At 47.1% G+C, this 27,735-nt stretch overlaps 2 protein-coding genes across 2 annotated transcripts; both read right to left on the bottom strand.

Annotated features, from left to right (window-relative positions):
- Nucleotides 1-1,906: 1,906 nt before the first annotated feature.
- wapla (WAPL cohesin release factor a) lies at nucleotides 1,907-22,722 on the bottom strand. Its single transcript, XM_084470933.1, has 20 exons — nucleotides 22,457-22,722; nucleotides 21,180-21,575; nucleotides 19,828-20,542; nucleotides 19,011-19,330; nucleotides 18,162-18,292; nucleotides 17,516-17,608; nucleotides 16,331-16,492; nucleotides 15,250-15,386; nucleotides 13,746-13,857; nucleotides 12,963-13,229; nucleotides 12,354-12,465; nucleotides 11,612-11,709; nucleotides 11,317-11,393; nucleotides 10,120-10,292; nucleotides 8,866-8,981; nucleotides 7,359-7,667; nucleotides 6,251-6,467; nucleotides 4,772-4,860; nucleotides 3,353-3,448; nucleotides 1,907-2,097 (listed from the first exon to the last, which is right to left on the bottom strand). Exons 2-20 carry the CDS (start codon nucleotides 21,547-21,549, stop codon nucleotides 2,032-2,034), a joined length of 3,660 nt encoding a protein of 1,219 aa, XP_084327059.1. The 5' UTR covers nucleotides 21,550-21,575; nucleotides 22,457-22,722; the 3' UTR covers nucleotides 1,907-2,031.
- Nucleotides 22,723-23,451: 729 nt separating this feature from the next.
- Nucleotides 23,452-27,500, bottom strand: cfap263 (cilia and flagella associated protein 263; the record flags this gene model as incomplete). Its single annotated transcript, XM_084470974.1, has 9 exons — nucleotides 23,452-23,580; nucleotides 23,946-24,101; nucleotides 24,296-24,403; nucleotides 24,813-24,938; nucleotides 25,699-25,806; nucleotides 26,025-26,177; nucleotides 26,774-26,872; nucleotides 27,055-27,190; nucleotides 27,412-27,500. 9 exons carry the CDS (start codon nucleotides 27,498-27,500, stop codon nucleotides 23,452-23,454), a joined length of 1,104 nt encoding a protein of 367 aa, XP_084327100.1.
- Nucleotides 27,501-27,735: the final 235 nt, after the last annotated feature.

Raw genomic sequence — 27,735 nt, 5'->3', positions numbered from 1 at the left:
ATTAAACCGGTGCAATTATATTCATTGAATTCAAAAACAGATAAAATGTAGGCAATCTGCTTATTATAGGTATGGCTGTCCTTCGTTCAGTTATTGATTTTAACAAGAGTACTTGAGATTGGTGCTTTAAACCAATTGACGTTTTTCCAATGAGCCCAATGCATTATGGGTGACTTCATGCCTCTTGATCATCGCTGGGTCAAAACCCGTCAGTGAATGGTATGAACGACATCGCTAACCTATGAGATGCAATCCTCAACACGAGTGAACATGAAATGAACATAAAACATTATTATCCTGCTAAATGAGTCGACAGTAGTTTTTGCTTGAGTCCTACACACACACACACACACACACACAGCAGTTCAAATCCCATGTCCGACAACGGAGCTGTAGCATACGTGGTATATGTGGCATGTCCAAGGGCACTCCGACGCAGAGGAAATAAAAACATGGTGAAATGGACCCCTTCAAACTCAGAAACACAGATTTTAAAACAAAGGCTCAATATTGAGTATTCTAAGAAACAAGTTTAAATCCCTAATTATACGATACCTAATGGATTCCAAATTAAATATCTGGAAAACTCTTGACTGATACTGGCAAAGTAGTAGTATGACATTCAATCATTTGTCATATTTGATTTTGGTGCCACGCTCAGCCAAGGACACAGACGTTAGAAGCCCAACCCTAAGACTAATTTTATCAAAACTAATGTTTAAATAAAATCAAAAGAAGAACCCATGCCATTATCAGAAAACAAAACCTCTCAAAATTTGTTTTGCATCTGTATTGTAAAAAAAAAACAAAAAAAAAAACTAAATGGCAACAATCAGAGAAGAAAAATTATAAAATCTTATAACCTTTTGTTATCCACCATCAAGCCAGTAATAAAAACATGCACGTTGATAAAGGCATGAACTTATCCTAAACACAGTGACTCTCGCTTTAAAACTGATCGCGTCCAAAAAAAGATAAAAAAATAAAGTATCACGAACACGTATGGAACACTCTAAAAATTCATGAACGCAAGCCGTGCTTTCCAGTGGCCGGTTCCCATCCTCGCTCGGGGCTGTGGGGCCGTATTAAAATGTAATGATCTATGAAATATGAAATCTTAAGTTCCCACTTGGGCCAAGCACTCCTGTTGAGAACAAACACTCTGTGACCGCACAATGTTAAGCACAGACCCTGCCCCAGCAACCAGATGCCCCGCCCCCCCCCCCCCGCCCTGCCCCAGCCATTAACTCCACCGTTGGGTGGAGCACCGGTCCTAGTTAAAGGGATGCGATCCTACCAGGGGGAAGGAGGGGGTGGGGGGGTGGACGACAGGAACCGGTCCAGACTCCTAGATAGGCTTCTGGCTATTCCGGGGACCACCCCCCGTTACCGTAGGTAACGCTACACACAGCAAGTCGAGAAGGGTGGATGGGTGTGGGGTCGCGCCGTCGATGGGGCTCCATGGCCTTTGGTGCGAGGCTGAGGGTCTTCGCCCACCATGCTACCGGGGGGGGGGGGGGGGGGGGGAGCTGCGTGTGCCGGTGTGTCTGTCCATAACAGCGGGTGAGTGGGATCACAATCGGCCCCGTCATCTATCTGTCAGCCGTCTGAAGTGAGAGGGGGCGCTGTGGGGACAGCGCCCAGACGACCCGCCCTGGTCGCTCCATTCAAGGTGGGCATCACGCCACGACCACCGTGCTACCCCGCCTTGCTGTGCAGTCAGTGTGTGTGCGTGCATGTGTGTGTGTGTGGGCCCAGAGATGCAGGGAGGGAGAGCGAGGCAGAGAGAGAGTGAGAGAGACCAGAGAGAGAGAGAGAGCGAGACCAGAGAGAGAGAGAGAGACGAGAGAGAGAGAGAGAGCCGAGAGAGAGAGAGAGAGCCGAGAGAGAGAGAGAGAGAGAGAGAGCGAGACCAGAGAGAGAGAGAGAGAGCGAGACCAGAGAGAGAGAGAGAGAGCGAGACCAGAGAGAGAGAGAGAGCGAGACCAGAGAGAGAGAGCGAGAGCGAGAGAGAGAAAATAGAGAGGTGTGTTAACATCGCTCGAGGTACTCGATAACCCGCGTGATGGACTTCTGTCCTGTGGTACCCACGGAGCACTGATGGCCGAGTGATCCGCAGACAGAGAGAGAGATGAGAGCGGGCCAGAGGCAGTGTGGGAGAGACAGAGAGAGGGGTGGGGGTGGGGGGGAGAGGAGTGGGAGAGAAGAAGAAAACATGTCAATGTTGGAGCACAGGTATCCACTGATTTCACAAGAAAGGGCTTCCTTGACATGAGACGGCCCGGGGCGACCAGGCGTCTCTGAATGGTGTGCAATTCAATCTAACCGTTAATTCATGCAAAGTCTCGACAGCGGAGTGCGCCCAGCTTACCGGAATTACATAGCTACAATGCTGCTGGTATACTCAGGCTTATGCGCCGTCTTGCCAAAATTACAGAAAAGCGCCCAGAGAAAGTATGCGTGTGGACAGCTAAAGAGGTACCGGTGTAGATGTGCAAATTAGTATTTAAATGAGGTGAATGAAATTTGCATTTTGCGAGCAGTGTTTAAAAAAACATTTTCCTCGGGTTGGTATCCGTCATAATAAATACAAGGCTGCTTATAACCTGCTTATAGTTTCATAAACATCAGTCGGTTTGTTTGTCAAATAGCCGAATATTTTCAGATGATTTTTATTATATATATGCATACAGTACGAGCGTGTTTCAGGGGATGGGAATCGGTTTTAATATTGTTCTTGGCACAAAAGTGGACTGTGTGTATGCTTTAAAAACCCATTTAACTAGAATAAGAGGAGTCTATGTGCGCATGTCTGTTAACAGCTCATCCGCTCAACGTCACCCTGGCCGGCAGTACTGCTGAGGGCCCGGTCGAACTGCAGCCAGCAGCTCACTATAGAGCCTCCAGCAGCAACACCAGGGGCTAAGCGGTTGATCCCTGGTGAACAGGCATGTTTTCAGTGGGCACTGCACCGGTGGAGTCCATTACAAACTCTGTACGAATGCGTGGACGTTGCTGTGAAATGTCAACGGTTTTTAAAACTGAAAGGATTTCAGGATACCCTACAAAAAATAAGGTGGGCTGATGCCCTTACATCATCACCGGCTCCCAGAGTCCCATGTTTAACGCCAAACCAACCAATTATCCATCATTGCTGTGAAGCCCAATTAGCTGCCAACCCGCTCTTAGAAGAAATTTTGCCACAACATGAGCATTTGTTCTAATGTGCCTAATTCTGTTTACACTCACCAACCCCTCTCACTCGCAACACAAACCGCCCTTGTAATCAGCGTTAATGAGAAGGTCGCAGCCCGTTAACAAACACAGCATGCCGAGGACAGCGTACACTCACAGTGAGGTTCATGAAGTTCAAGAACTTCTTCAGCATTTCCGTCATGATGGAGAAGTCTCCATTGGGCAGGTGTTCCCTCACAGTAGTCGCGTTCATCTGCACGAGGAGATAACGAGTCAGTACGCTCACATACATACACACACATATCACAGACACAGATGTGGAACGCACAAACACAAATTAAGAGCGCAGATGGAAACACGCGTCAAAAAGCTGTAACCTGTGTGAGCACTCGCTGGATAGTGGTTTCATTAAAAAAAAAGGAACCTATTAGGGAAAATACATCAAAGTCGATTGAGCGCAAATACAAATAAATAGTGAAATAAATGAAAAAAAAATCCCAGAATGAAAGCGGCATAATCCCTGCCGGCCTGTTATCGTGGAAAGGGGGAATATCCTGGGACCAATGCCCATGTTAAAGATAGCATTGTCTGTATGAGACAATGCTATCTTTAACATGACGTCAGATTACTGCTAATGCAGATCAGGGTACTCCTCATCCAGAGTCATGGAGAGGTCATTCTGTTATTTATGAAATCCTCCACACATCTGTGTTTTGTGACGGCTGGACAAAGTGTAACCAAACTTCTGTGTAATACAGTTATTCGCATTTCAAAGTGTTTTGTTTTTTTTGTTGTGTTTTTTTTTTTACAATCAAACCCCCTGGCTTCCTTTGAACAAAGAGGTTTACGAATGAGAGATGATGCCTGAATCCATCTTATGAGTGGATGCTGCTGACCACTGCAACAGTTCTGCTTGTGGGCTCTTGACAAAACCACAGATGGATGATTCCAGCACATATTGGTTATTTCGTTTGAAGATGCAAGGCGATAGGAAAAACTGATTTACACCAGGCCTTATCCTCCAAGAGAAGCAACTCTTAATGAAATGACAAGGGATTTGATCTAAAAGGACATTTCCGAAACACCAAATATTCACTAACCCACTGCTGTTGGGGCTTGACCTACAGATACATCAAGCATTTCATATAAATCAAGAATTTAGGCAGGGGAGCAAATTGCAAGTAGCTTTCTATCATGAAAAGTTAAACGATCAGGCTTTTCCAACAAGAAACCTCTAGAACAGAAATACGAACACATAATCACAATACTGAAATATTTCATCAGTAAACACTGTTAACAATATCAGTTTATAGTATTGTTAACGCATGGGATGTTATTTAGTAGGGAAAATTGTCTTGTTTGCGCATGTGCGTGGGTGCATGTGCGCGTGTGTGTATGTAAGTATGGGGGGTGTTGGCACGGGTCTGTGTCTGCACGTGTGTGTGTGTGTGTGTGTGTGTGTGTGTGTGTGTGTGTGTGTGTGTGTGTGTGTGTGTGTGTGTGTGTGTGTGTGTGTGTGTGTGTGTGTGTGTGTGTGTGTGTGTGTGTGTGTGTGTGTGTGTGTGTGTGCGTGTACCTGGCTCCCCTGGCAAAGGCACCCCAACAGCAGGGCGGTGTAGGAGGCTGCGATGCTGTCCTCCATGTGCTTGCCAGCGTGCTGCAGAGCTGCACAGTGACAGGAACACACATGCACAACGCAGAGACTGTGACCACCATTACAGCTTTACGGGATTACTGTCACGACACCAACAACCTCCGAATGAGCAAACCGCCCAGAAGAGCATGGCTGTGACCCTTGCGACCCGAAATAAAAGCCTTGCACATCACTTTCACAAGCAGAGGGGACTCGCTCTTCTGAAGAGGTTTGGATATCAGAAGCGGGTTTTAATTTTCGGCGAGTTGCGTAACGCGGTTTTGTGCGGTTTCATCTGAACATAACACTCCAAACCTCAATGGACTAAGCTGGCCCGATGGGGATCTCTTCATAGACGTATCTGAGCAGGGATGTGCCAGCTGACTCACTGTCTTTATGGGCAATTGTTCGTACGCTGCAAAAACCACACCAGGGCGTCAACTAAAATAGCAATAATAAGTCACGAGTTGTTAACCGACCATGTATCATGTGTCTTGTCAAACAGTTCAGTTTAGAAAAGACAGTGAGTGGATATTCCCGCTCCGGAATAAAGCAATGCTGACTGGGGAAGGAATGGGTAAACCTGTGGTCTGAGTCTGGGTGGGAGCAATAGTGTACGCCAATGACTGTGACAGCTGAATGTGGGTGTTCGTCCCAGCTTAGATTGCTTTACGACAGACCACGAATATCTGCTCAATATTCATTATTTTTCAAATGGTATGCCGTTATGTCTATTTATGTGTAAATGAGGGACATGCTCATGCATATTAATGCATGTGTAATTCCGTGTGTGTGTGTCGGTTCAATGTTAATGTCTTACATTTAGTGATTCTCCCACCAAACCTGCACAAATCCTGGTTACAACAGCGCCCTGCAAAGATGCTAATCCCTCACAGGTGTCAACAACGGTAGCCTGGCTTGTGCTGACATCTACGCGGCAGCTCCATTTGCAACCCATGATTGAAATAACCTAAATAACGTACAAGTCTAGAAATTAAGATCAGACTGGTATAAAATAGACGAGGTTTAACGCAGCGGGGCAACACCCAGTAAAAAAAAAAAAAAAGGTTTTTTGCTTTAGGACATCCTTTTGTCGATTTCTCCCAGACCAAAAATAGATTTGAAAGTCTCCTTAGTTGTTCGGTGCCGTGGACACTACAAAAGCTTGGCAAGAAAAATCATTTGGAATAAAACGGACGCTGGCAAAGTTACAAATGGGTTTGACCTAAAGCGATGGCCGCAGTCACAAAATGGCATAGTGCCGGTGCAGAGGTCCACATATTGTCCGCGACTTTAAGAGCAGACATAAAATACCCCTCCCATTAAACATAAATTCATTATCAGAGCGACACGATGGATAACTAATCTGGAATCCATCGTCCCGCCGTGAGCCGCCCTGCGTCAAGAGGCCCCCGGGCGTACCTTTGTTCAGGTCCAGCTCCTCCTCTTCCTCCTCCTTCTTCTTCTCTGGCTCCTGAGGCTCCGCCCCCTCCTTGGTCTCGGCCGCCACCCACTGGATCTCCCCGGACGTCTCCTTCCACTCCCCGCTCTGGTCCAGCGCCGGCTTGGGCGCCTCGCTGATGAGGTCGTCAGTCTTGGCCTCGGCCAGGATGGCAGCCCGCTCGCGCTCCAGGAAGAGCTGGGGGGCGAGAGAGAGAGAGAGAGAGAGGAAGGAGATAAGAGAGAGGAAGGAGATAAGAGAGAGGGATAAGATGATACGGAGGACAGCGGGGAGAGAGAGGAAGGAGAGCAGGAAAAGAGGAGACAGAGGGGGAGAGGAGAGAGAGAGAGAGAGAGAGAGAGAGAGAGAGAGAGAGAGAGAGAGAGAGAGAGAGAGAGAGAGAGAGAGAGAGAGAGAGAGAGAGAGAGAGAGAGAGAGAGAGAGAGAGAGAGAGAGAGAGAAGAGGAGAGAGAGAGAGAAGAGAGAGGGGGAAGAGGAGAGAGACAGATGTCACTCGTTAAGGAGACGTATGTGTGGATCCGATGGGGCCCAGGACTTTTTAATAATTCAAAAGGGGAGCAAAAATGAGGGAACAAACACAAACCAGTTTGTATAAACCGTGCAGTCACGTCAGGAGGTCAGCCCTAGTTATTTGTGTGCACTCAATCTCCGTCAAAACGTCCCAAGAGCGTAGAGCGTTACAGCCGGAGGATGTTAAAAAAAAAAAAAAAAACACCCTGGACCCATAAGCGCCTTCGTTATGTATTCCAATTTACGTTTGACATTGTGATCCTGAGCATTGCAGGAACTTGTTCGCACCCCGAGGTCACAACAAATATAGGCAGAAACCATACCATCAACGGTCAATACATTAATCATTATGGGGCTTATCCTTGATCGATACGGAGGGTTCTGCTGCATCATGAGCACCACACTTAAAAAGCTCCAATATTTTCACAAAATGGAGGACAAGCAAAACGTGTTTGTACGCGTGTGTTCAGGGTACCACAAACTCATGACTCGTCATCCACTGATCCATCCACTGATCTGAGTGTTTGACCGGAGTGTAGGACCTGGCGGGATGCCTACCTTCACCAGGGCAGCCAGAGCCCCGGTGCTCGGGGGTTTGTCTTCACCGTCGGCCGAAGGTCCGTCTGGTACGAGGGCAGCGGGCTCCGCCCCCTGTCCTGGCGCTGAAACTACAGGCTCCTCCCCCTGCCCTGGCACTGCCACTGCAGGCTCCTCCCCCTGGCCCGGCGCTGCCACTGCAGGCTCCTGGGGGGGCGGGCCCAGGCTGCTGTCGTCCAGGCAACCCTCTGACAGGGCGTAATCCATCTCCACCAGACAGTGGCGGTTCCGGGAGCTGTACTCGACCAGGTTAATCAGCAGGCCCAGACCCTGGTGGTCAAGCGAAGGGTTTGTTAAGGTGAGGCGATAAACACAAACACGGGGAAAGAGAGGACATTAAAACGAACCACACGCAGATAAAAAAAAAAGACTACAGAAGGAAGAAAAAGGAGGGTGCAAGAAGGGCTGGACGATAAATCAATATTAATATCAGAGCGATAAAATCTGCCGAGATAACGGTGATATATTTTTAAATACATTTCCGATATACATTTAACAGCATCAATACGATAGGCTACGACAGAGCGCGATGACATACACGCATGCAGAGCCCCGGAAAACAACTGAGGGAAATCACCCACGTGGAAATCACACTACTCCAAGCGCTGGTCACACCATTTTGTCTAGTAGCCAACAGCCCAGCCCTCCTGCTAGTCAAACTTTTGAAGTTTGACATTCAACACATGTGTACTCTTTCAGCCATTACCCTGTAGTACGAAAAAGAAAATCGAAGCGATACAAATAAATAACCTGCGCAACTACCAGCGGGGTGGAAAAACATGGCTCCCGAGAAGCTCAGTTAATGAGTGTCATGAATAAGTATGCGCTGCGAGAGTGAAAACATGTTTCCCCAAACATGTTGTGCTCCCTCAGCACTACTCGGTCTCCAGCCGTCGTTTACATATTTATTATATTTAATCAATGTTCAGCGTGCGTCCTCTAAAATGTGTGAGAGACGTTTGAAACCAGGCAGTCGCTGCGAGGGGAATCCCAGCAGTTGTTTACAGATTATTTTAATTTATTTAATCAATGTTCAGTCATCATTTATGATGAAACAAGGCATCACATTAATTGCATGTTATAAATCATAATTAACCTTCTGGTTTCTTGAGGGTACTGTCTTAAGGAGGACTCTCTTAACGCTGTAAATGTATTATTATTATTATTAATTATATATGGTGATAATTACCAATCAAAATAAAAAAAAACAATCATTTTGGACCTTATCGCCCAGCCCTAGGCACAAGCAGATGAAAACAGCTCTCCCTCGTCCACGCACACACGCCTCTGCCCTTATGCAACGGCAATCTGCTGCCTGGACAACACGCAAGCGACCACAATGACCCCTCTAACACAACAGTACTTCACGTGACACAACGGTGCTGCCGTTACACCGCAGACCTCTCTCTGCCCAACGCAGAACCACCACCACCAGCCGTGGCCGGGCTCTGTCCGGCCGCTCTCTCACCAGGACGCGGATGTCGAAGCGCTGCTCCTGGGGGATGTAGCGGGGGGCCCGCAGCACGCAGTTCAGGGCCGTCACGATCAGCTCGTCCTGCTCCCCAGTCTTGGTGCTCCCCCACTCTGCGCACACGCACACACACACACACACGGTTATGTTGGGGCACAGTGATGTATAACATGGGGAGACGCTACTGAATAGACGTGTTATTATTATTCATATATCCACGACACCATCTGGATTACCTGCCAAATTGAAGGCCTGGCCGCTCTCATAATCCATCGTTATCAAACCTCAGCAGCCCCTATATTATTCTCTGCGATTCATTCGTCCAGGCACGTGCACGTACATGCATACACACGCAGTGGCCCTGGCTGTGCTCATGTGGGCCCTGATAGCTTTGGCCCCACCGTTGACATCTACTGTTGTGACGTATAAACCGTAAAAATCACCCTTCATGACTCAAGTAATCCGACTCTAAAGGTTCGGGGTGCCTGACCACTTTAAAGTTATAATGCCGTACACCACAATGCTGCTGATAGTAATGACATATTGATTCAACAATAAACACAGAAAAACTTGTGTACGCTATATTTGCTTTTTGAGGGGTAGTGGGGACAATCTAGCCACACTATGAAATTGATCCAGAAGCCAAATCTTCCAGCTCAGGTTATATTTGCTCTGGCAAATGTATCTGGCCTCGCTCCCATCTGACAGATTTCCAGCAGTACTGGCCTGGGTTGGGACAATCACAACCATCTAGAATATGGCAGGTCTAACACGATGACAGGGCAGAGGAATGCCTAATGGGGGCGCCGCTGAGGCATTTTGATCATTTCCAAGATGGTTGCCTGCCGGATGTGTCCCACGTTTTTGTTGCTCCGATTGGCAAATGGTCTACCCCATTGCGTCCTGAGGCATTTTGGTCTGCGCCTGTTGATAACAACCCTTGGAAATGCAAAACTAACAGAGGTTCCAGAGCGACACGCATTTGAGAATTGATCTGGCGACATCAGGCTAATGTTGAACACCAGCCAACAACAACTGATTTCAAATGGCACATGGATTGCGTAGCACATGCTGAAGCCTTGGATAGAAAAATGAACGGAGGTAAAAAAATAAATTAAAAAAACACGATTTATGATTTTTGGAAAGCCTGTGGTAATTGCTGGCTCCTTTTCCAACAGGGACTTTTACTGGCAGCAGGGGCGGAGATTACCTCACTTACCCGGTCCATGTAACGGATGGCGGGGGACTTACCGTTGTCGTGGGTGAGGTTGAGCAGCACGCCGATGACGGCGCGCATGCAGTCCTCCACGGCCTTGCCCACGTTGCTGAAGCTACAGTGGGGCAGCTCGGAGCCGGCGCACAGGGAGCTGTTGTTCAGAGCGCGGCTGTAGCGCTGGATCATGTCCTCGCAGCAGCGCAGGCCTCTGGACACCACACACACACACACACACACGAAAATTAAGCAAATAATAGTCGCACGACCGTGGTTACTTTTAACACAATTTCAAACTTTTCAAAACATGGAAAGGCGATCAAGGCAGGTCAGTTCACCGAAATTAACGAGCAAGAGGTAGGCACTGCGGATCACATTTGTGTAACTATCTGCCCTTTTGGCTGGCTGCCTGGCTGATCAATTGGCTGCGCCCTAATTAATATGCTAAATCAGATGAGGTTTGAAGGCCACACGACGCCACATTCCTCCCTCCGTCTCCATGCTTGGGGAACATGCCTGCCAATAGCGGGCGTCTAATCAAGCTCTGCAAATGAGCAGTGAACTCATCGCAGTGGGACGGACAGAGCAGCTTTGAGGGGGGAGGAGAGGGATACACGAGAGGGACAGGCATGGGAGGGCACATTATTTCCAACAGAATCTTTCCAACATAGAATCATTCGAAAAATAAATACAGAATAAATACGGATGACTATTTTGAAAATAGTATGAGAATTTAATACTTTGGGTCTTCTTGGGTCTTCTTCTTATTATTATTTCTCAAACTATCCTTGTACTGCTACAGTTGTTATCGTTTTTTATATTATTACAATGTCTATATAGTTTTTATATTGTCCATATTTTATTTAATGCCGGTCTCTGGATTTTATACTTTATCCTTGCCACTGCCTTTTCTATTTGCACTACCATCGTGACACACACTATCATCGTGCACCTTACCATACATAATGTATCACTGTACCACAGGGTCAGTCCCAGTCCTGTCACTGCAAGCCTATACAGCCCTTAGCACATTCATGTGGACATTATATTTTATTTGGTATCTCTTATTGTCCATAGTATTCATGTAGATCTCTTTTTTTATAATCATGTTTATGTTGTATGTGTAATGTCTTTAAAGCTACTGTGACCTTGAATTTCCCCTTGGGGATCAATAATATAATAATAATATATATAAGTATCTATCTATCTATCTATCTATCTTCTGTGTTTCTCACCGTGCTGCCGACACGATGATCTGGGAGTCCTTGTAGGCGATCAGGTAGCCTTGGTTCTCCGGGTTCTGCACAGTCACCTGTAACGGTTCCACGTGTCCGTCGGAGAGAAGATGGAAGACGGTGATCAGAAGAGCGAGACACTTGATTAATGGCACTCTCCAGCCGGATGCTGTATTTGTAAATGTTAAGATTCATTTTTTTTTAAAGGTTGAATCTGCTGTTCTTCCTCGGCCTCCACTGCGTTCAATTACAGCCGCCCTTAAGCGTGGCGGCGGGCAGGCGGAGTGGTACTCACGCTCTCCAGCACTCTCAGACACCGCTCCGCTCCCCACAAGGCGGCCACCAGGTTCTCCTTGTCGTCCTCCTCGCTCAAGTTCTCCACGCACTCTTTCACTGTGGGGAAACGCACACAATTACTATGCAATTTCACAGTTTCAGAGAGAGGGGGCAAAGAGCTCTGCCTCAGTTCTCACTCTTTGTAACATTTTACAAGGAACAAAAAGAAATGACCGATTCTTCATCGCCATCTTCAAGATACCCACACACGCCAACACTAATACACACACGCTACTAACCATTATTGTCATAGGCGATTAATCTTACGCCGTCTTTTAGATTAATCACTTGGTCTATAAAATGCCATAAATAATAGCAAATGCCATCACAAATTTCCAGAATCACAAATGATGTCCTAAGTGCGCTTGCTTTTTCTCACAAGAAGCAAAGAATGATCCACATATTTAAATATATCCGCAACATTTAGGAGCAAACGTTTGATATTTGTACTTGATGTATTAATGTTAATTAGTGAATAATCGATTAACAAATTTGATTTGATAAATCGATCAATAAATCGCTGTAGCCCTAACCCGCCCGCCCGCGCACACACACACACACACACACACACACACACACACACACACACACACACACACACACACACACACACACACACACACACACACACACACACACACACACACACACACACACACACACACACACACACACACACACACACACACACACACACACACCTTTGTCCACGATGTGGTCCAGGCCCCCGAGGAGTCGCAGCTCTTCCTTGAACCAATCCCCGGCTCTCTTGGAGGTCAGAGAGAGCAGCGTCTCCATCGCCAGGTGGCCCGTCTGGTACAGACAGACAGACAGACAGACAGACAGACAGACAGACAGACAGACAGGGTCAGCACCTCGGCCCACCAGCCCTTTTCTACTGCCTTGATATAAAGAACAATGCCTCAACGACGACAACCCCGTTAGGTTCCATTAAGCATCAGCAATACATGCGTCTAGTATCACCTCTATACCTGGGATACTTGTAGGTACAAATACCCCGATATAGAACAAATTTCCCAGCCCCGCATCGATGCATCTCTAATGACTGCGGTATCCACCTCACGCAGTAGCCGACCAATCCATAACAATCTCAACGCGAGGCGCGGAGAATCATTGTACAGCCCAAAGCACACGGAACCAACGCAAGATAATGTCTTCCAATTTTCCTTAAACAAAGAAAAGAAAAGGCCATGTACGCACACGCTCCTTGTGCTGTGCTCCATTAAAACAACACGATTACATCTATTTGGGGGTGCAGCTAATCTCCTGCGTGCTGCGGCGCCGCTCACCGTGATGTTCTCCAGGTCCAGGTGCTTGTTGTGCACCGTCTCGCAGAGCTTGCGGATCTTCTCCTTGACCTTGGCCACCTCCTTGGGGGTGAGCTGGTCCGGCTGGTCCTGCTGGTCCTGGGGGTCCTGGGGGGCCGGCTGAACGGGGATCAGCTGGTCCATCTCCAGCAGCTTGATCATCAGCTCCAGGCAGGCCCGGTCCAGGTCCATGTTCAGCCGGTCGCGGCTCAGGATGTACATCAGGGCCGCGGTGCACAGTGCCAGGTTCTGGGACGATATGGAGGGTAAACAAGGCTTTCATTCAGTATGGGATGCTTGGCAACTACACAGGGTCAGGGGTTCAGTCCCAGACAAGGTCAGAACTTCCTCGACCTGGACAAAACAAAAAGGAAAGCTTGCCACTGGAATGGCAAGCCAAGGAGTTTTTCGCATTTAAATGTGTTTTGATGATTGGTGTGCTTGCAAACCTCTAATTGGGTAAATATGGATTTTGGAATAAATATGTTTGAATTATGCCTGAAGGACCAGGGGAAACCCATCACCAATGGTACTACTTTATGCAAATTGCCACCCTTTAAAAAGGTAATGAGGATTGGGATGCTTTGGGAAGTTTGATGTGACCTGATCAAAACTTACGGAAACAGATCATGCCCGTTTGAGAAGACCGCAAGTCACTTAAATAAAAGCTCAAAAGGCATCGACAAAATTACAAACTTAAAAATCTGAGAATTAACAAACGATCAAAATACTATTTTGGTTGAGACACTTAAGAGTTCCACTGACCGGATGCTGTGGTGCGTCGCTGATCATCTTGAAAACGTGCGCCACTTTTCCTCTGGCCCGCAAGTGCATCCGGAAACCGGGCATGGCACAGCGCGTGGCTAGGCTGATTATACTGGAGACCGGAGAGAGAGAGAGAGAGAGAGAGGGAGAGAGAGGGAGGGAGAAAGAAAGACCGAGGTGAGGTGGAGGGGAGATGGATATTGGGAGAGGGCAAGGGAGGGGAAATAACCAAAAAAATACTTTTGAAAGCGAACCATCTGCCCCTTATACGGTTCATCGCCACTCAAGAATCCACTACAGAAATGCTTTACAACCTTTACAGTTGTGAAAATAACACTTTGTGAAACACATTTCACAAAGAGCTACCGTGTGAACTCTGGCGTCTCGAAACACTCAATAACACTTTTCGCAGGGGGTATCCAATCCGGTGGAAATACAATGGGAACATTTGAGGTCATTAGCATCCATCGTGTTACTATTGCGGTCACACCTCAACTGAAGCCGTACTCCTTGTAGGGCCTTTCATCGTTTATCAAAAACCAGCACAATTAACACTCATTCAAGGACACGTAACGTGGAAGAGATACGCGTAACTCATAAACGGGGGAAATAAATGGTCATACACGGTTGAAATGGCAGCACGGGGCAGGGAGGGATTTGAAGCGCCGCTTTTATCATTCATCAAACGCTTCAAACGGTTATTGTAGTATTTATTAACTTAGATTAAGTTGTAAAAAGCATTTAATAGCCTAAAAAAAAAAAGGCAGACTGATTTATCATCAGGGACCGATGAGACGTGTTGCGTGCCCTGCCCTTAGTTCCCCAAACCGTTGAGGGAACAAAGTGTGAAGCAAGACATCACATCGCAACCAAAACATGGAGAGCATGGCGTCTGGTAATCATCAACGGCCGTTTAAAGTCCCGAGGAACAAGCATCGTGTTCTCCTGAGGTTTAGAGGCGTGATGTTTTTACTGATTCAACGTTTAATGTCCCACTCCCTGCTTCTTTTCCCCCTCCTATAAAACAACTTCCAAGACTCCATTCTATGCAATACAAAGAACCAGACCCCCACGGTATAGGCAGCGCACTGCCGGCGCAGGAGGCTCCCGCCCGCTCAGGGTGGAAACAAATTATACCATAAACAGATCTGTCTGCCTCATCATTTACCCAATTATACACACCCAATTATTATTATACACCCAATTATTGGGCTCGACTGTGCCTACTACAGTGTGTGTGCTGTGTTTGTCTTTGTCCTTACTTATCCGTTGGATGCATTAATTATTAATGCATCCAACGGATAAGTAAGGACAAAGGTGGACACACGGCGGGGGCCACTGAAGGAACAACAGCTTCCCGAGCAGGAGAACAACAAATAAAGTGTAGCGAGGGTACTGAGTGTACAGGGCCGGGACAAAGGACCACCGGCCCTCCCCTCGGCCCTCCTCTCACAAACAAAACAAACGGCTTGGGTCGCCGCCTCCTCCTCCTCCTCCTCCTCACCTAAGGCATCTGGTGTTGAGCGGCTGGCTGCTCTTCAGCCCCGTCTCCAGGTACTCGAAGTCGTCGGTGAACTCCTGGTTCTCTCCGAACTCCACCACGTCGTTGAAGTGCTTCACGTGCTGCACCACGGTGTACAGCTGTGAGGGGACAGACCACGGTTAGAAACGTACTGCTGTGTGTCGGTGTGCATGTGTTTGTGTAGACACCGCCTATAGAGGAGCGTTAAGATTGCCTAGCATCCATATGCTAGTGCTTACAATAGCAGTGTTCTTATCAAAGGAAACAGCCTTGGGGGGGGGGGGGAAGGGGGGGGCTTTGTTAGTCTGCACTCAGCGGGGGGGTGGGGGGGGGGGGAAGAGACGGGAGCCTTTTAGCTACAGAGATTTATAGGAACAGCAGTATGGATTACCTGAGCACATCTGTGGCTGGCTGATTAATTTGCCAAGATGCCCATCTGCTGGGAAGCCATTTAAAACACAGACTCTAATAAGAGCAAATAAGAGCCAGAAGATCTATAGATATCTATCTAACATAAAAAGAAAGTATTTTGACTTTGATACTGGTTTGGTGAGGAATACAAGTGAATGAATTTTATATAGTGTTTTTCGTTGTATCCAAAGCGCTTTGCCTAGTGAGTGTATGTGGAGGAGGGGGGGGGTCCGACCACCAGTGTGTAGCGCCTACTTGAGAGAAGCACGGACTTGAGAGAAGCACAGCTGCTAATATGCGCCAGCATGCTCACTGCACACTGGCTGTCAGTGTGGAGAAGTGCAGAGGGATGAGACTATCCAGCAGATGCTTGCAATCTGAATTGAGGACGATAACCAAACGCATTGCTTCAAATAAACCCCTCTCGCTGTTTAGGACTGCTGGTTCAACTACCACCCCCCCCCCCCCGCGCAGATTTGGATTGCTCTTGGCTGGACTCCACGACACTAGACTGGGTTGAACTCCGACCTCCGAGCAGCGACGGTGAGTAAACACAAATCTATTGACAGAGCGACGCGACCGCCACGCAGCCCGACTCAGCGTTCCCATCGGCAAACATTGTGCGCGTCATGGGGTCGGTCGAAGCGCTCACCTCCTTGTGTTCCTTCCTGCATTTGAGCGCGGTCACGATGTCCTGGTGGAGCCTGGTGGGGAGGGTCTCCGACTTGATGACCTTGGGCGGCGGCGGCGGGGCCTTGAACAGCCCGTCGTCTTTGTGGGCGGCACCGTCCTTGCTGCCGCTCGACAAGGTGGGCTGAGGACGTGGAACAAGAGGCCAAATGGTTACTGAAGGGCTAGGGCTCAGGCCTGGGCGATACGGCTGAAAGACGTATCACGATATTACTTGATCATACGATGATCGATACTATTGATCATTTTAATGACCTAAAAAGACTAGGAATTACCATGCTGGATTTAAACACTTAATATGACCTTCCACTGTTCTTCATTGATAAATACTCCAATGTCGATACAACAACGAAAAACACTCAAATATGGTTAAAAGTATGGAACCGTGTTTGTGTAACAAACCCAGCTGCTAGATTCGGTGGTCCAGTCTCTTATTGATATATATTGAACATGTTTTATATTGATATTGATCAAAGGTCTATCACGATACTTTATTGCCCAGGCCTACTAGGGCTCATACAGAGGTTTACGGGAACAATTTGGCAAATAGACAGTTGTTTATTCCGTTTTGTTGGCATTTACTCCACCTTTTGTGCCGTGGAAACTAATAAATCATTATGAAAGAAAATATTATCGTCATCATATTATCTTTTGAACGAGAAAGACCTGCCTTCCCATGACAGAATCTTTGATAAAAAATTAAACTATTTCAAAATGTATGCCAACAGACAAACAAACTGCCAAATTGCCCCTGACATCAGTGAACGTCTTACTATGAATTGTATTTGCCAATGGCGATAAACCAATAAACCGGTGCATCCCTAAAAGATATACAAACTAAATAATCTCAGTAAAGATCTGTATCCACTGATCCACTGTATCCAGCCTGTTTTGATAGGCAGGCTGGCCACACCCAAAACGTGTTATCCACACAAGAGTGCCAGGAGTTATTCCACAGAGGTGACAGGAACCTTCCAGTGTAGATCATATCATAAAGGCATGCTGTCCCGGAGGTTTCTCCAAGCCTTGGGGATCCGAAACCCGGACAACAGGATAAACTCTTGGCCAAAATTTTACGGAGCAGCACTGCTAAAAGATAAAAGATGAGGTGCTTGTGTTAGCCGGGAAACAGCGGGTGAGATCTTACGGGAGCGGTGTGCGCGCGGGCCAGTGGTGGGGGAATCTCCTCGGGCTCGGGCTGGTTCCAGTGGCGGGCGTTGTAAGAGGCTTTAGCAGGAGACTGGGAAGACAAGCATTCATATGCATATTCAGTCAACAGTCATTCCAATAAGGCAGAGCACGAACAGAATACGTGGAGGCCGTTCCGCAGATTTAAATGACTGAACAGATGGAACAAGTAGATTATGGATCAATGAATGAGTAGAGCAAATAGCTCTCACTCTTGCCTTGGGAACAGCACTATGCAGATAGGCTGCATATATATATATTAGAGACAGAGCGCAAGAGCTAAGACAACAGGCTTACTGCTTTATCCATGGAGACTTTAATTCAATTACATTGCCCGAGAAAGAAAAGCTTAATCATACAACCTAGAGTCGCGTCTGCAACTGTTTCAAATGACCCAGCATCGGAAAAAACAGCTGTTAAACGACCATAAGCCATTGTTAAAAAAACATTAGTGCATGCACTGCCCACCAACAGAAAGGGCAGAGGCATGCAAATCGGTGAAAGCATGGTTATGAAATAATTAGTAAAGATGACCACTTGATGGCTCAATGACACTCTGCAGCTACAGAACACACTCCAACCCAAACAGCCACTAGAGGCCTCACCTTCTTGGGGCCACTGAAGATCTTCTTGAATCCGGTGATGATGTCCTTGGACTTGTCCCCCGGCTTCCCTGAGCGCCCCTTGGCTCCGTCAGGGGCTCCGGGGCTGGAGTCCTCCGTGAAGTCCAGACCATCTGTTAGAGACACGCCATTGGTGGAAATGAGCCTTTGATCGCTTTAAAAGGTTTGTCAACCGGGGTTCAAACAGTTGACTCGAGCGCAAGAAGAAAAACATTGTGCAAATATTGACATCGATGCAATATCAAACAAAAGTGATGCTTGATGATAATAATAATAATAATAATGATAATAATAATAATAATAAAAAAAGATCACAGAGCGTTATATTTTTCTTGACTATAAAATTAGTTACACAAAATTAGACATGTTATGAATGGACATATTCTGCTTTTTTGAGACTCAAAACTGTTTTTAGATGAGCATTTTTGATGCAAGAGAGAATTTAGCGTTGGATCAAGTGTGATAATTAATGGTTTTGTTTTTCAGCTTTTTTGTCCAAGCCAATTGAAACCAACAGAAAGAAATCCATCAATTGATTTACATTTAGCCTATTTAAAAAGGTAAACATTGCTTTAATTCTAGCCATTGATCTCCAATACAGCAATATCCTCTTCTGGGTGCCCCTCAAGGTTATTTTCCTGCTACTGTGCAAGGAGAGTTTTCCCATGGAAGTACTTAAGTTTGGGAATCGCCCAAACAACGTTAAGTTATTTGAATGTTCCCAGAACTCCAACGGGAATATTTTTTCTTGGGAAAGTGTTAACAAGTAATAATAATAATTTCCAGCCTGAAGCAGCACCCCCCCCCCCCCCCAATTCCAGCTGGCCGTACCTGTGTTGCTGCTGGTCTGGCTGTCCTGAGAGTCGCTGGTGTGGGGGCTGTCCACGCTGACGCTGAGCGCGGCCAGCGCCGCCGCCGCCACGGCAGCGGCCTTCTTGGCCTTCTTCCTCTCCTTGACCTGGGAGCCCTCCTCGTCGCTGTCGCTCTCGCTGAGGTCGTCGAAGCCAAAGTACTTGATCTTGTAGCTGCTGCCGCCGCCGCCGCCGGCCACGCCCCCCTCCGAGCCCTCCGAGCCGCCGTGGTCCTCCTCCTTGTCCTCGAAGCCGAAGAACTCCAGCTTGGTGTCCTTCTTCGTCTTGACCGGTCGGAACCTGGACGCAGGGAAGCAGCCGCAGAATGCCTTTAGTGGGTTCTGGTGTAGCTGGGGGGATCTAGACTCGGCTGTTTACCCGTTGGAATTATTCATGAGAAATATCTCTGAACCAAGCGAGAAACCAAATATATTCATCGATACACCGAATAGGAATACAAACCGGGTTGTTAGTTGTCACAAGCGGCACCAAGGGGGAAAACACACAACAAATCTAAAAACCAAATCGACCCCAACATCATTGCATTAAAAAGTGACAGAATGTGACAAACAAGTCACAGAGATGGAAGCAAAAATCCTTATTATAAACGGTTGCAATGCAAAGTTCTTCAGCAAAAACAAATGCAAATGGTAGTGCTAATTGAGTTTTAGTGCATCTAATCCTTGCCCAAAGTTAGAAAATGAAAAGAACAAAAATAATATTGACACAATATCAATATCTGAGAGAAAGTGGCTTCCGCTTTGACCCGACTAAAAAACCCCCCAACATCGTCCTACCTGGTGGTCTTGGTCAGCTGAACGTCAGACTTCTTCTTCATCAGGCCCGCCTCTCCCAGGTCGGCGGGTGCGGCGGGGGCCACCAGCTCGTCTATGCTGCGCTCGATGGTGTCCTGGATGGTGACGTTGCAGACCGACAGACAGGAAGGGTGCAGCACCGTGTAGTCCCTTACCCTGCCTCTACCGCGGCCGGCCGCCGGCGCCTTAGCGGCCGCGGTGTTGGCATTGCCGGCGGTCTTACCGACACCGGCGCCCACTGTGGCGTTGGGTTTGGCGTCGGCGGCGGCGCAGGGGGTTTCTGGGGCCACGCCACCGTCCGCACTGTCTGAGGAGGCGGCGTCCCGACCGGGCCGCTGGTACTTCCTGGAGTTGGCCGTCCTGAGGGTGAACGGCGACGGCTCAACGTTTTCCATGGGCTCCGCTGGGAGCTCCGAGGCCTGCGCCGTCTCCTCCTGACGCACGCCTTCTGAGGACATCCCGTCCTGGTAAGAGGAGCTGCTGGAGGTGAACTGGGAGTTCCGGCTTCCTTCAGGTAGCATTTGAGCAGAAGCTTTGCTGGACAGCGTGGAATCCATGCATAGGGAGGAGGTCGCTGTCAGATTGCGGTCTCTCAGCGAGGAGGACGCGGCTGCGGGCTTCTGGGTGCTATTAGATGCTGTGGTTCTGCTCCACGACTGGCTGTTCTTCGCCAACTTCTCGTCAGAAGTCTGCTTGGCTGTTGATTGGGAAATGAGCACACAGTCAGAACACGCTTTGTTTGGAACAGAGAGTCCAAACATAGACCTAGATATAGAACATAGATTAGTAAAACTGCAATGTACAAATGTACCCCTCACATTTTAATACATTTTGCATGTTTCCTTTATGCTGCACAAACATTTAGCATGTAATTGGTTTGTTTAACTCTCTTCACCACCATTCCATTCAACCAAACATGCATAATTGCTTGTGCGTTCATAATATTTAGAGGGAAATGCAATAACTGTAGCTACCACTTCGAACTAGCATGTTGCTGATTACTACATACATTTAGCAAATACATTGAATGACTGTTGATTGCAAGCACAAAGAAGCATTGCATGCAGCCAAAACAGAAGGTAAGAGTCATGGATGTTGGATATGGATGCAGTAGAGTTATCTACATGTTTTTTGGTGTAGGGGAAACCTGGAGGAAACCCATGCGGACACGGGGAGGACATTAACAACTCCACCCAGAAAGGCTTGAGTGGTGGCCTCTTGGGAACTTCCTGTTGCGAGGCTGCAGTGCTAGCCACTGAGCAGTGCAAACCGTTGACACACGGTGCTACCTGTGAACAACATTCATAGAATGGGCTTTAGTCAATAAGACTTACCAGCAGTAGTGACCGAGGAGGCCAAAGCAGCCTTTGTGTTAGTCGCCTGTCCCGATGCAGGTTTTGTTGTTGCATGTCCATCCTCTGATTTAGACTGGGCAACTGTCTGAGAGGTGACGGTTTTTGACTCATCATCGCTGTCGAATCCAAAGGGGTCTTCATCACTGTCGCTGTCCTCAAGCCTGGGCCGCTTGGGGAGCTCCGCAACATCAGACTTTAAAGATGACCTCTTGGTCCCCAATTGTGCCTTGTAAGTTGTCTCCCCCCACTTAGTGGTAAGAGTGGGTTTTTTGTTAGAGAAGACCTCTTCAAATTTAGAGTTTGCTTCTCCCCCCTTGCGGTTGTATGTTTTACCAAATCTGGATGTCATGTTGCTTTCTCTATGTTACATATTCTCTGTGGAAAGAGGAACAGTTTCAGTTTCACACAGAGACTTGACAAATTGATTCAGTGTCCTTCTTCTACAAATGTAAAGTCACTCTAGGAAATATTGTGACAACTGGCTTTCAACATTTGATCAACTTTACGTTACTGTCTACGTCATAGTGTGATAAGATATTTGACGGGAATAGGGGCTGATCTACTGCATTTAAAATAGAGAGGCCAAGTACATCATTCATAACAGTGAGCTGTACGGTTCATTAGGGATGAATGATCGCCACGTTGAAACGACGTTGATCACAAAAACTACACAAAATACATTTGTTCACAAAATTATTAACCACTGCAATGGAAATGAGTCACAACGACATGTATCATTTGGTATAATTTAAAAAGGGACAATCAGTCAGACAATTATGTCCGACTGCGATCCCATGCATCTTGCAACATTCACATTAGCTCATGGGTAAGCAGTGATCCTCATGGATCGACCACAGCGTCGCTGCTAACACCACCACCTTCCTGTATGGAGGCTAACGCAACCGCAGCTACTCCAGTACAACAACAACACATGGATCCACAGCCAAGGCAACAAAGAGTTATCTGCACAGGTTAGGTCGGACACCATAACATATGGTTAGCAGCACGTTAACTCCGACTGGGGGTGGTGGGTGGTGGGGGGGGGAGGGTCGAGTCATGTTTCCAAGTTACAGTAAAGTTAGCCCCAACACGGTGGCTAAGCTAACACCACTCTCCTGTTTACACTCTCCGTGGGGACGTGTGGAAACACGCAGGAGCACAATATAACACATATATATAACACACACACACACACAATATAGAATAGAATAGAATATAGAATATTTCCGAGGGGACAAAACAGAAGCCGCACTCACCACTGTACTCCTGTGATGGACTGCTTGTTTTTTTAGCATCCAACCGGCTAGGCCTTATCTCTCCAGTCACTACTAACCAGGCGGCTAAAGTCCGTTCACTGCCCTACCAAACTACACCGCAAGCCCGCTCCCCGTCCGTGCATGTCCTCCAAGCCCTGGCTAGGAACGGTGGGCGTCGCTGGTGAGCCGAACAACGTGAATGCTCGAGATTATCCCGACTTTTTGTATTTTGAAGTGGTATTGACGGCCATTAAATTTCCCCTCCCTCTTCCATCAATGCCAAGGTACTGGTGAAGTTTGGTTCGTAGCGTCACGCTCTCGGGAAACGACCAATCGGCGACGAGGAGGCTTCGTCGTGCAGGAGATTTCGTTACTTGTGTCAGTAAGCTCGACTGCCATTGGCTACATTTTGAAAGCAAAAGAGACGATAGGGGGCAGTGTATGACAAGGTATGACTGCAATAAAGACGTATTTCCGGTTATGGAGAAGTGGATATTGTTGAGATAAAAATGAATAAATATTAATGATACAAACCCTTTGTAAAGATGATGAGTTTTATTCAGGAACAAACGTTAATATGAGTGTTCAAATTTGAATGCTATAAATTGAGTGCATTGAAACGGCTCCCCTTCTCCTTTGTGTGTATAGTCTCCTATGTATAGTCTCACACATAAGTCTCACAAATCAGACTTTAGATTGATACCTATAACATGGTTAAATAGCTAAGATAAGGTTTATGACTACCCTTTTCTGTATAGACTCAAGGTGGTGCTCCGTCAAAGCATTGCTACTAGTAGACTTGGATTGCAGACATTCATCCATAATGTTTTACCTTGCATGTCTTACCTTAGTGTCTCCACTCATCCCTGCTTCAATCCATCACATTGTGTTTGTGTGTGTGTGCTCACCATAATGAATCGCACTCAATAAACATTACATATATATTGTATATGTATAAAATTCAGTCGGCCATAGTGTCCAATGTCAATGTCAAGTTAGTTTATTTTGGGGAGCCTCAAAACAGCCGTGGGGTGCCCGAGACTGCTCCTAGCCTCTGTGTTGTTGACACCGGCAGCGTCTGCTTTCTCTCTCTTCCAGGCCTTGGTGTAGCTCCTCAACGCCCTCTGAAGTAGAAAAAGAAACATGAACACACATGTTGTGTCTCACACGTTCTATGTCCTTGTAACCAGTTATTTGTGGGTGGGGATGACATTCAGAGGAGAATGGACTGGAATGCACACATAAGGCCTGACCTTTACAAACATTTAGCGTGTAATTTTTTTGTTAAACTCTCTTCACCACCATTCCATTCAACCAAACATGCATAATTGCTTGTGCGTTCATAATATTTAGAGGGAAATGCAATAATTGTAGCTACCACTTCGAACTAGCACGTTGATGATTACTACATACACTTAGCAAATACATTGAATGACTTGTTGATTGCAATCAGAGGAGAATGGACTGGAATGCACACATGAGGCCTGACCTCTGAGATCTCCACCCTCCGCTCCCATACGTGGAAGTCGCGCTGCAGCCTCTTGTGCCGGTCCTTGACCTGGATGTATTCCATGACGTCCGGCGCGCTGCAGTCAGCCAGCTGGCCGCGCAGCCTCTCACAGAAGGCCTTTTCCCCGGCACATTCCTGCAAGGTGGTGAGACGGGAACGTCAGGTCACTGTGTGGGACAAACATTCGGCAGAATGGGGGAGGTTTTTAGGAATGGGTAAGGACATTTTTTTTAATAAAAGGGAAGAAGGAAGAATGGAGGCAGGGGAGAAGAGGGACAGGGTTGACTGGCTTGTGGTGAACCAGTCAGGTTCATGAAGGGCTGGCTGACCTTCTCGACTCGCTGCGTCTCTTTCTCGATCTTCGCCAGTGTCTCTCGCCTCTTGGTGATGTCACGGCTTAGTTCCTCTGACTCAAGTGTTGCATTCTGCAGCTTGTTCTGTACGTACGTTCACGCACACACACACACACACACACACACACACGCACACACATGCACCCACACGCGCACACACACACACACACACACACACACACACAAAGATTAGTTAAGTAGCATAGGAACAATGTAAGAGAAAATATTTTACTTTGATAATATTATATATTATACAGAACAGAGGGGAGGTGGCCTCTCTTGTGACATGTTCAATGTACAAGACAGCGTGGAAGAAAGGCCAAGCTCGGTGCTCGAGCTGTGATTGGGTGGCTTGGTCTTGACACGGGTCTAAGGGAGGAATGGGCAGCTCGCTTGACCAATAGCATGCTTCAAAGCTTGCTTGAGGAAGCTAGCCCGCTGAAAGCCATGCATTGGGTCTGCCTAGAGGGACAGGAGTGCGTGAGCAGGGCACCTTGTATGAGCTGAGGTTCTTCTGTGCGGTAGCGGCCCGCTGCTTGGGTCTCAGCAGTTCCCTCTTACACTCGGCAGTCTTCTCCTTGTGCCGACTGTTCTTGATCTTCAGCAGCGCCAGATTGACCTAGAATGAAATACGTGTAGTGCTGATCGGGTCCAACAATGAATCCTCAATGATAATCCACCCATCAGTCAACAATCAGAATAAAGAGTATGCAATGCATCATTGGCTGCAAGTCGTTATCTCCCAACGAGTTGTACTAGGTTTTGTGCAAATGAGAGTGGAGAGTGGGATCAAAAATTTGATGGAGAGCACAAAGTGTTCACTGCATGTACATATGCTGGTAATAACTTTTTTTGTTTACCGTTGGTGCAACCTATCCCAAACACACAGTATGAAGCCCTTTTACCTGAAAACCAAAAGCGTACACTCACCCCGGTGAGGATAAATTACACATTTGTAAACACAGCAGCACACAAACAAGTGTTATGCCTCCAGGCTTTTGACCGCTTTAATTTGAACTCTGGTACGAGGTCTGCAGTGCAGGTAATTAACTATGTCTACCGAGTGCCGACTCGATAGTGGTACAATAATACGGAGCAGATCCAATATATTTGAGCATTTCTTTCCTGTATATTTCTGGAACATTTGGTTTCACACTGTTTCCATGAACAGTGAGTGAGAACATTCACAGTTTGACTTCCGGCCCTCCATTTCATTTTGCACGAAAAGGGTGTCCCGTGACTGCAAACAACCTATTGTCCACTTCTCCCTCCGACCCCATAAGAAACATGAACACATATGTTGGGTTTCCCATGTTCTATGTCCTTGTAACCAGTTATTTGTGGGTAACGTTATCATCCCTGCTCCCTCTCCCCAATACCTCTTTCAGGTCCTCATCCATGTCCTGCTCTTCTTGGAGCTTCAGTTGGGGCTTGCGTCCTCGGACCTTTGACTTGTTTTTCAAACAAAGCTTTTCCACCTGTGCTTCCTGTGCGCGCACACACACACACACACACACACACCCCCCCCCCCCCCCCCCCACACACACACACACATATACATACATTAATTGCGTGTGTTCCACTCTAAATGGTCAAAGGTTTCTCTCCAGAGAAGAGGTTCAGTTAATTAACTATGACAGTGGTTGAAACCAGTGCAACCATCTCACAGAGCTCCACCGTTGGTTCCCTGGACAGGGTCTCTGACCTTCTTCCTGATGCTGTCCTCGATGTAGCTCAGGACCTTCTCCACGTCCATCTGGCCTTTGTTCTCTTCCAGAGGTTTCACCACGTCGCGCTCAAACTCAAACCTCTGCCTCCGGATCGCGGAGAGACGCAGCTCCGCTTCCTCCATGACAGCCTGGAGGGGCAAATAAGTAAGGGGGAAGGGGGGGGGCGGGTTCATGGGTTCAGACCACAGATGCGGCCCTCTTTATTGAGGAACGTACTTGGTGTCAACATGATTGGTGATGCTAGGTGATGTATAGCATGTGGCTTTGTGTGTGTGCATGTGTGTGTGCATGTGTGTGTGTGCATGTTTGTGTTTTTGCATGTGTATGTTTGAACGTGTGTGTGTGTGTGTGTGTGTGTGTGTGTGTGTGTGTGTGTGTGTGTGTGTGTGTGTGTGTGTGTGTGTGTGTGTGTGTGCTTAGAGAGAGACATATGACATGGCCCAATCCCAATAATAATGAATACATAATAATGTATCATCAAAAGCTGTTTTGCTGTTTAGTTTACGGTACAGTAGTTTGGAACTACCGTACTACACTATGCTATGAAATTATTTTACTTGGTGTTGGATATTTAACACTTTCTACTTAAGAAAGAAAGCAGAATAGAGATGGACTTGGGACACGGGAGAATGAACTTCACTAGGATTTTCTCACTAGTGCAGAGAGAGTGCCTATGACAATGTACTATGTGCTTAACTATATACCCCCATACGCATCTTCCTACCTTGTTGTTTTCGTTGCGTCGTTGGGCCTCCTCTATGTCTCTCTTGGTCTCCTCCACCTCCCTCTGGGCGATGTATATTTTCTGCTGCAAGCCCAAGAGCTGCTCTTCCTATGTGTGGAGAAAACGACTCAATGCATTGACAGTCTATCGGCATCTGCTCCCAACAGCAACAGTGATAATAAGGATGACATTAGCATGTTATCTTACCTACTGCGCCTCAGCCAGTATTTAGTGAATCCTTTTCCATTTGAGGATTTAGCCTTCATATGATTCTGACTCACCCTGGCAGGCTGCGGAGAGCCTTCAGCCATAGCTGGGTCCCCTGGGGGCTGGGGAGCTGAGCTCTCCTGAGGCCCCCGGCGGCGGATGAACGCCTCCAGCATCGCGTGCTCTTCCCGAAGGAATGCATTGAAGAGCCTACAACAGGATGTGAACAGAAAACAAATAATAACTAACCCATTAGGACGTAGATTGAACAACAATCAGGGCTACAATAACCCATTTAATTCGGGCATTATTTTGAAAAGGCAAAGCAAATGCCTAATGCGAAATGCGAATATAAAAAAATATTATTGTCGGAAAAGTCTTACTACACAAAATGTCTTAATTTATATATTGTTATCGTCAATTTAGATTACTTTAACTCCTCGACGCTTTCAATAAGCAGCTTTTTCTCATCTGTGATTGTCGGAGTCTCCGTCGCCTCGTCCGGGTCCATCGTTGCCATGGTGATAGTAAACGTAAGCGCGGGCACAGCAGCGACGTCCCGCGTTCACAGAATAGTTTTCAGGCTCGTGCGTCACATCGAGGACATCGACGCGAGCACTTATCCAATTAGCCGGCAGCCAATGGGGTCAGCGGACAAGGTGCAACTATGCTGCATAACACTAGGCCTATAACATGCCCTCATTATATAAGGTTGCGCTTCAATTTATTTGATGTAATTAAAACAACCCTGAAGC

The sequence above is a fragment of the Micromesistius poutassou genome (assembly GCF_964030765.1).
Source record: "Micromesistius poutassou genome assembly, chromosome: 7".
NCBI classification, from domain to species: domain Eukaryota; kingdom Metazoa; phylum Chordata; class Actinopteri; order Gadiformes; family Gadidae; genus Micromesistius; species Micromesistius poutassou.
The sequence above is the reverse complement of the archived record's forward strand: the minus strand, read 5'-3'. Positions and strand labels throughout refer to the sequence as shown.

What these genes read in the sequence shown, in the direction of transcription:
- wapla (XM_084470933.1), bottom strand. Translation starts at nt 21,549, where the DNA reads ATGACATCCAGATTTGGTAAAACATACAACCGCAAGGGGGGAGAAGCA. An exon ending in ATCATCGTGTCGGCAGCACG is followed by an intron (nt 10,293 to 11,316) that starts GTGAGAAACACA and finishes TGTGGTGTCCAG; the next exon opens with AGGCCTGCGCTGCTGCGAGG. An exon ending in GCCTTTGCCAGGGGAGCCAG is followed by an intron (nt 3,449 to 4,771) that starts GTACACGCACAC and finishes CTCCTCGTGCAG; the next exon opens with ATGAACGCGACTACTGTGAG.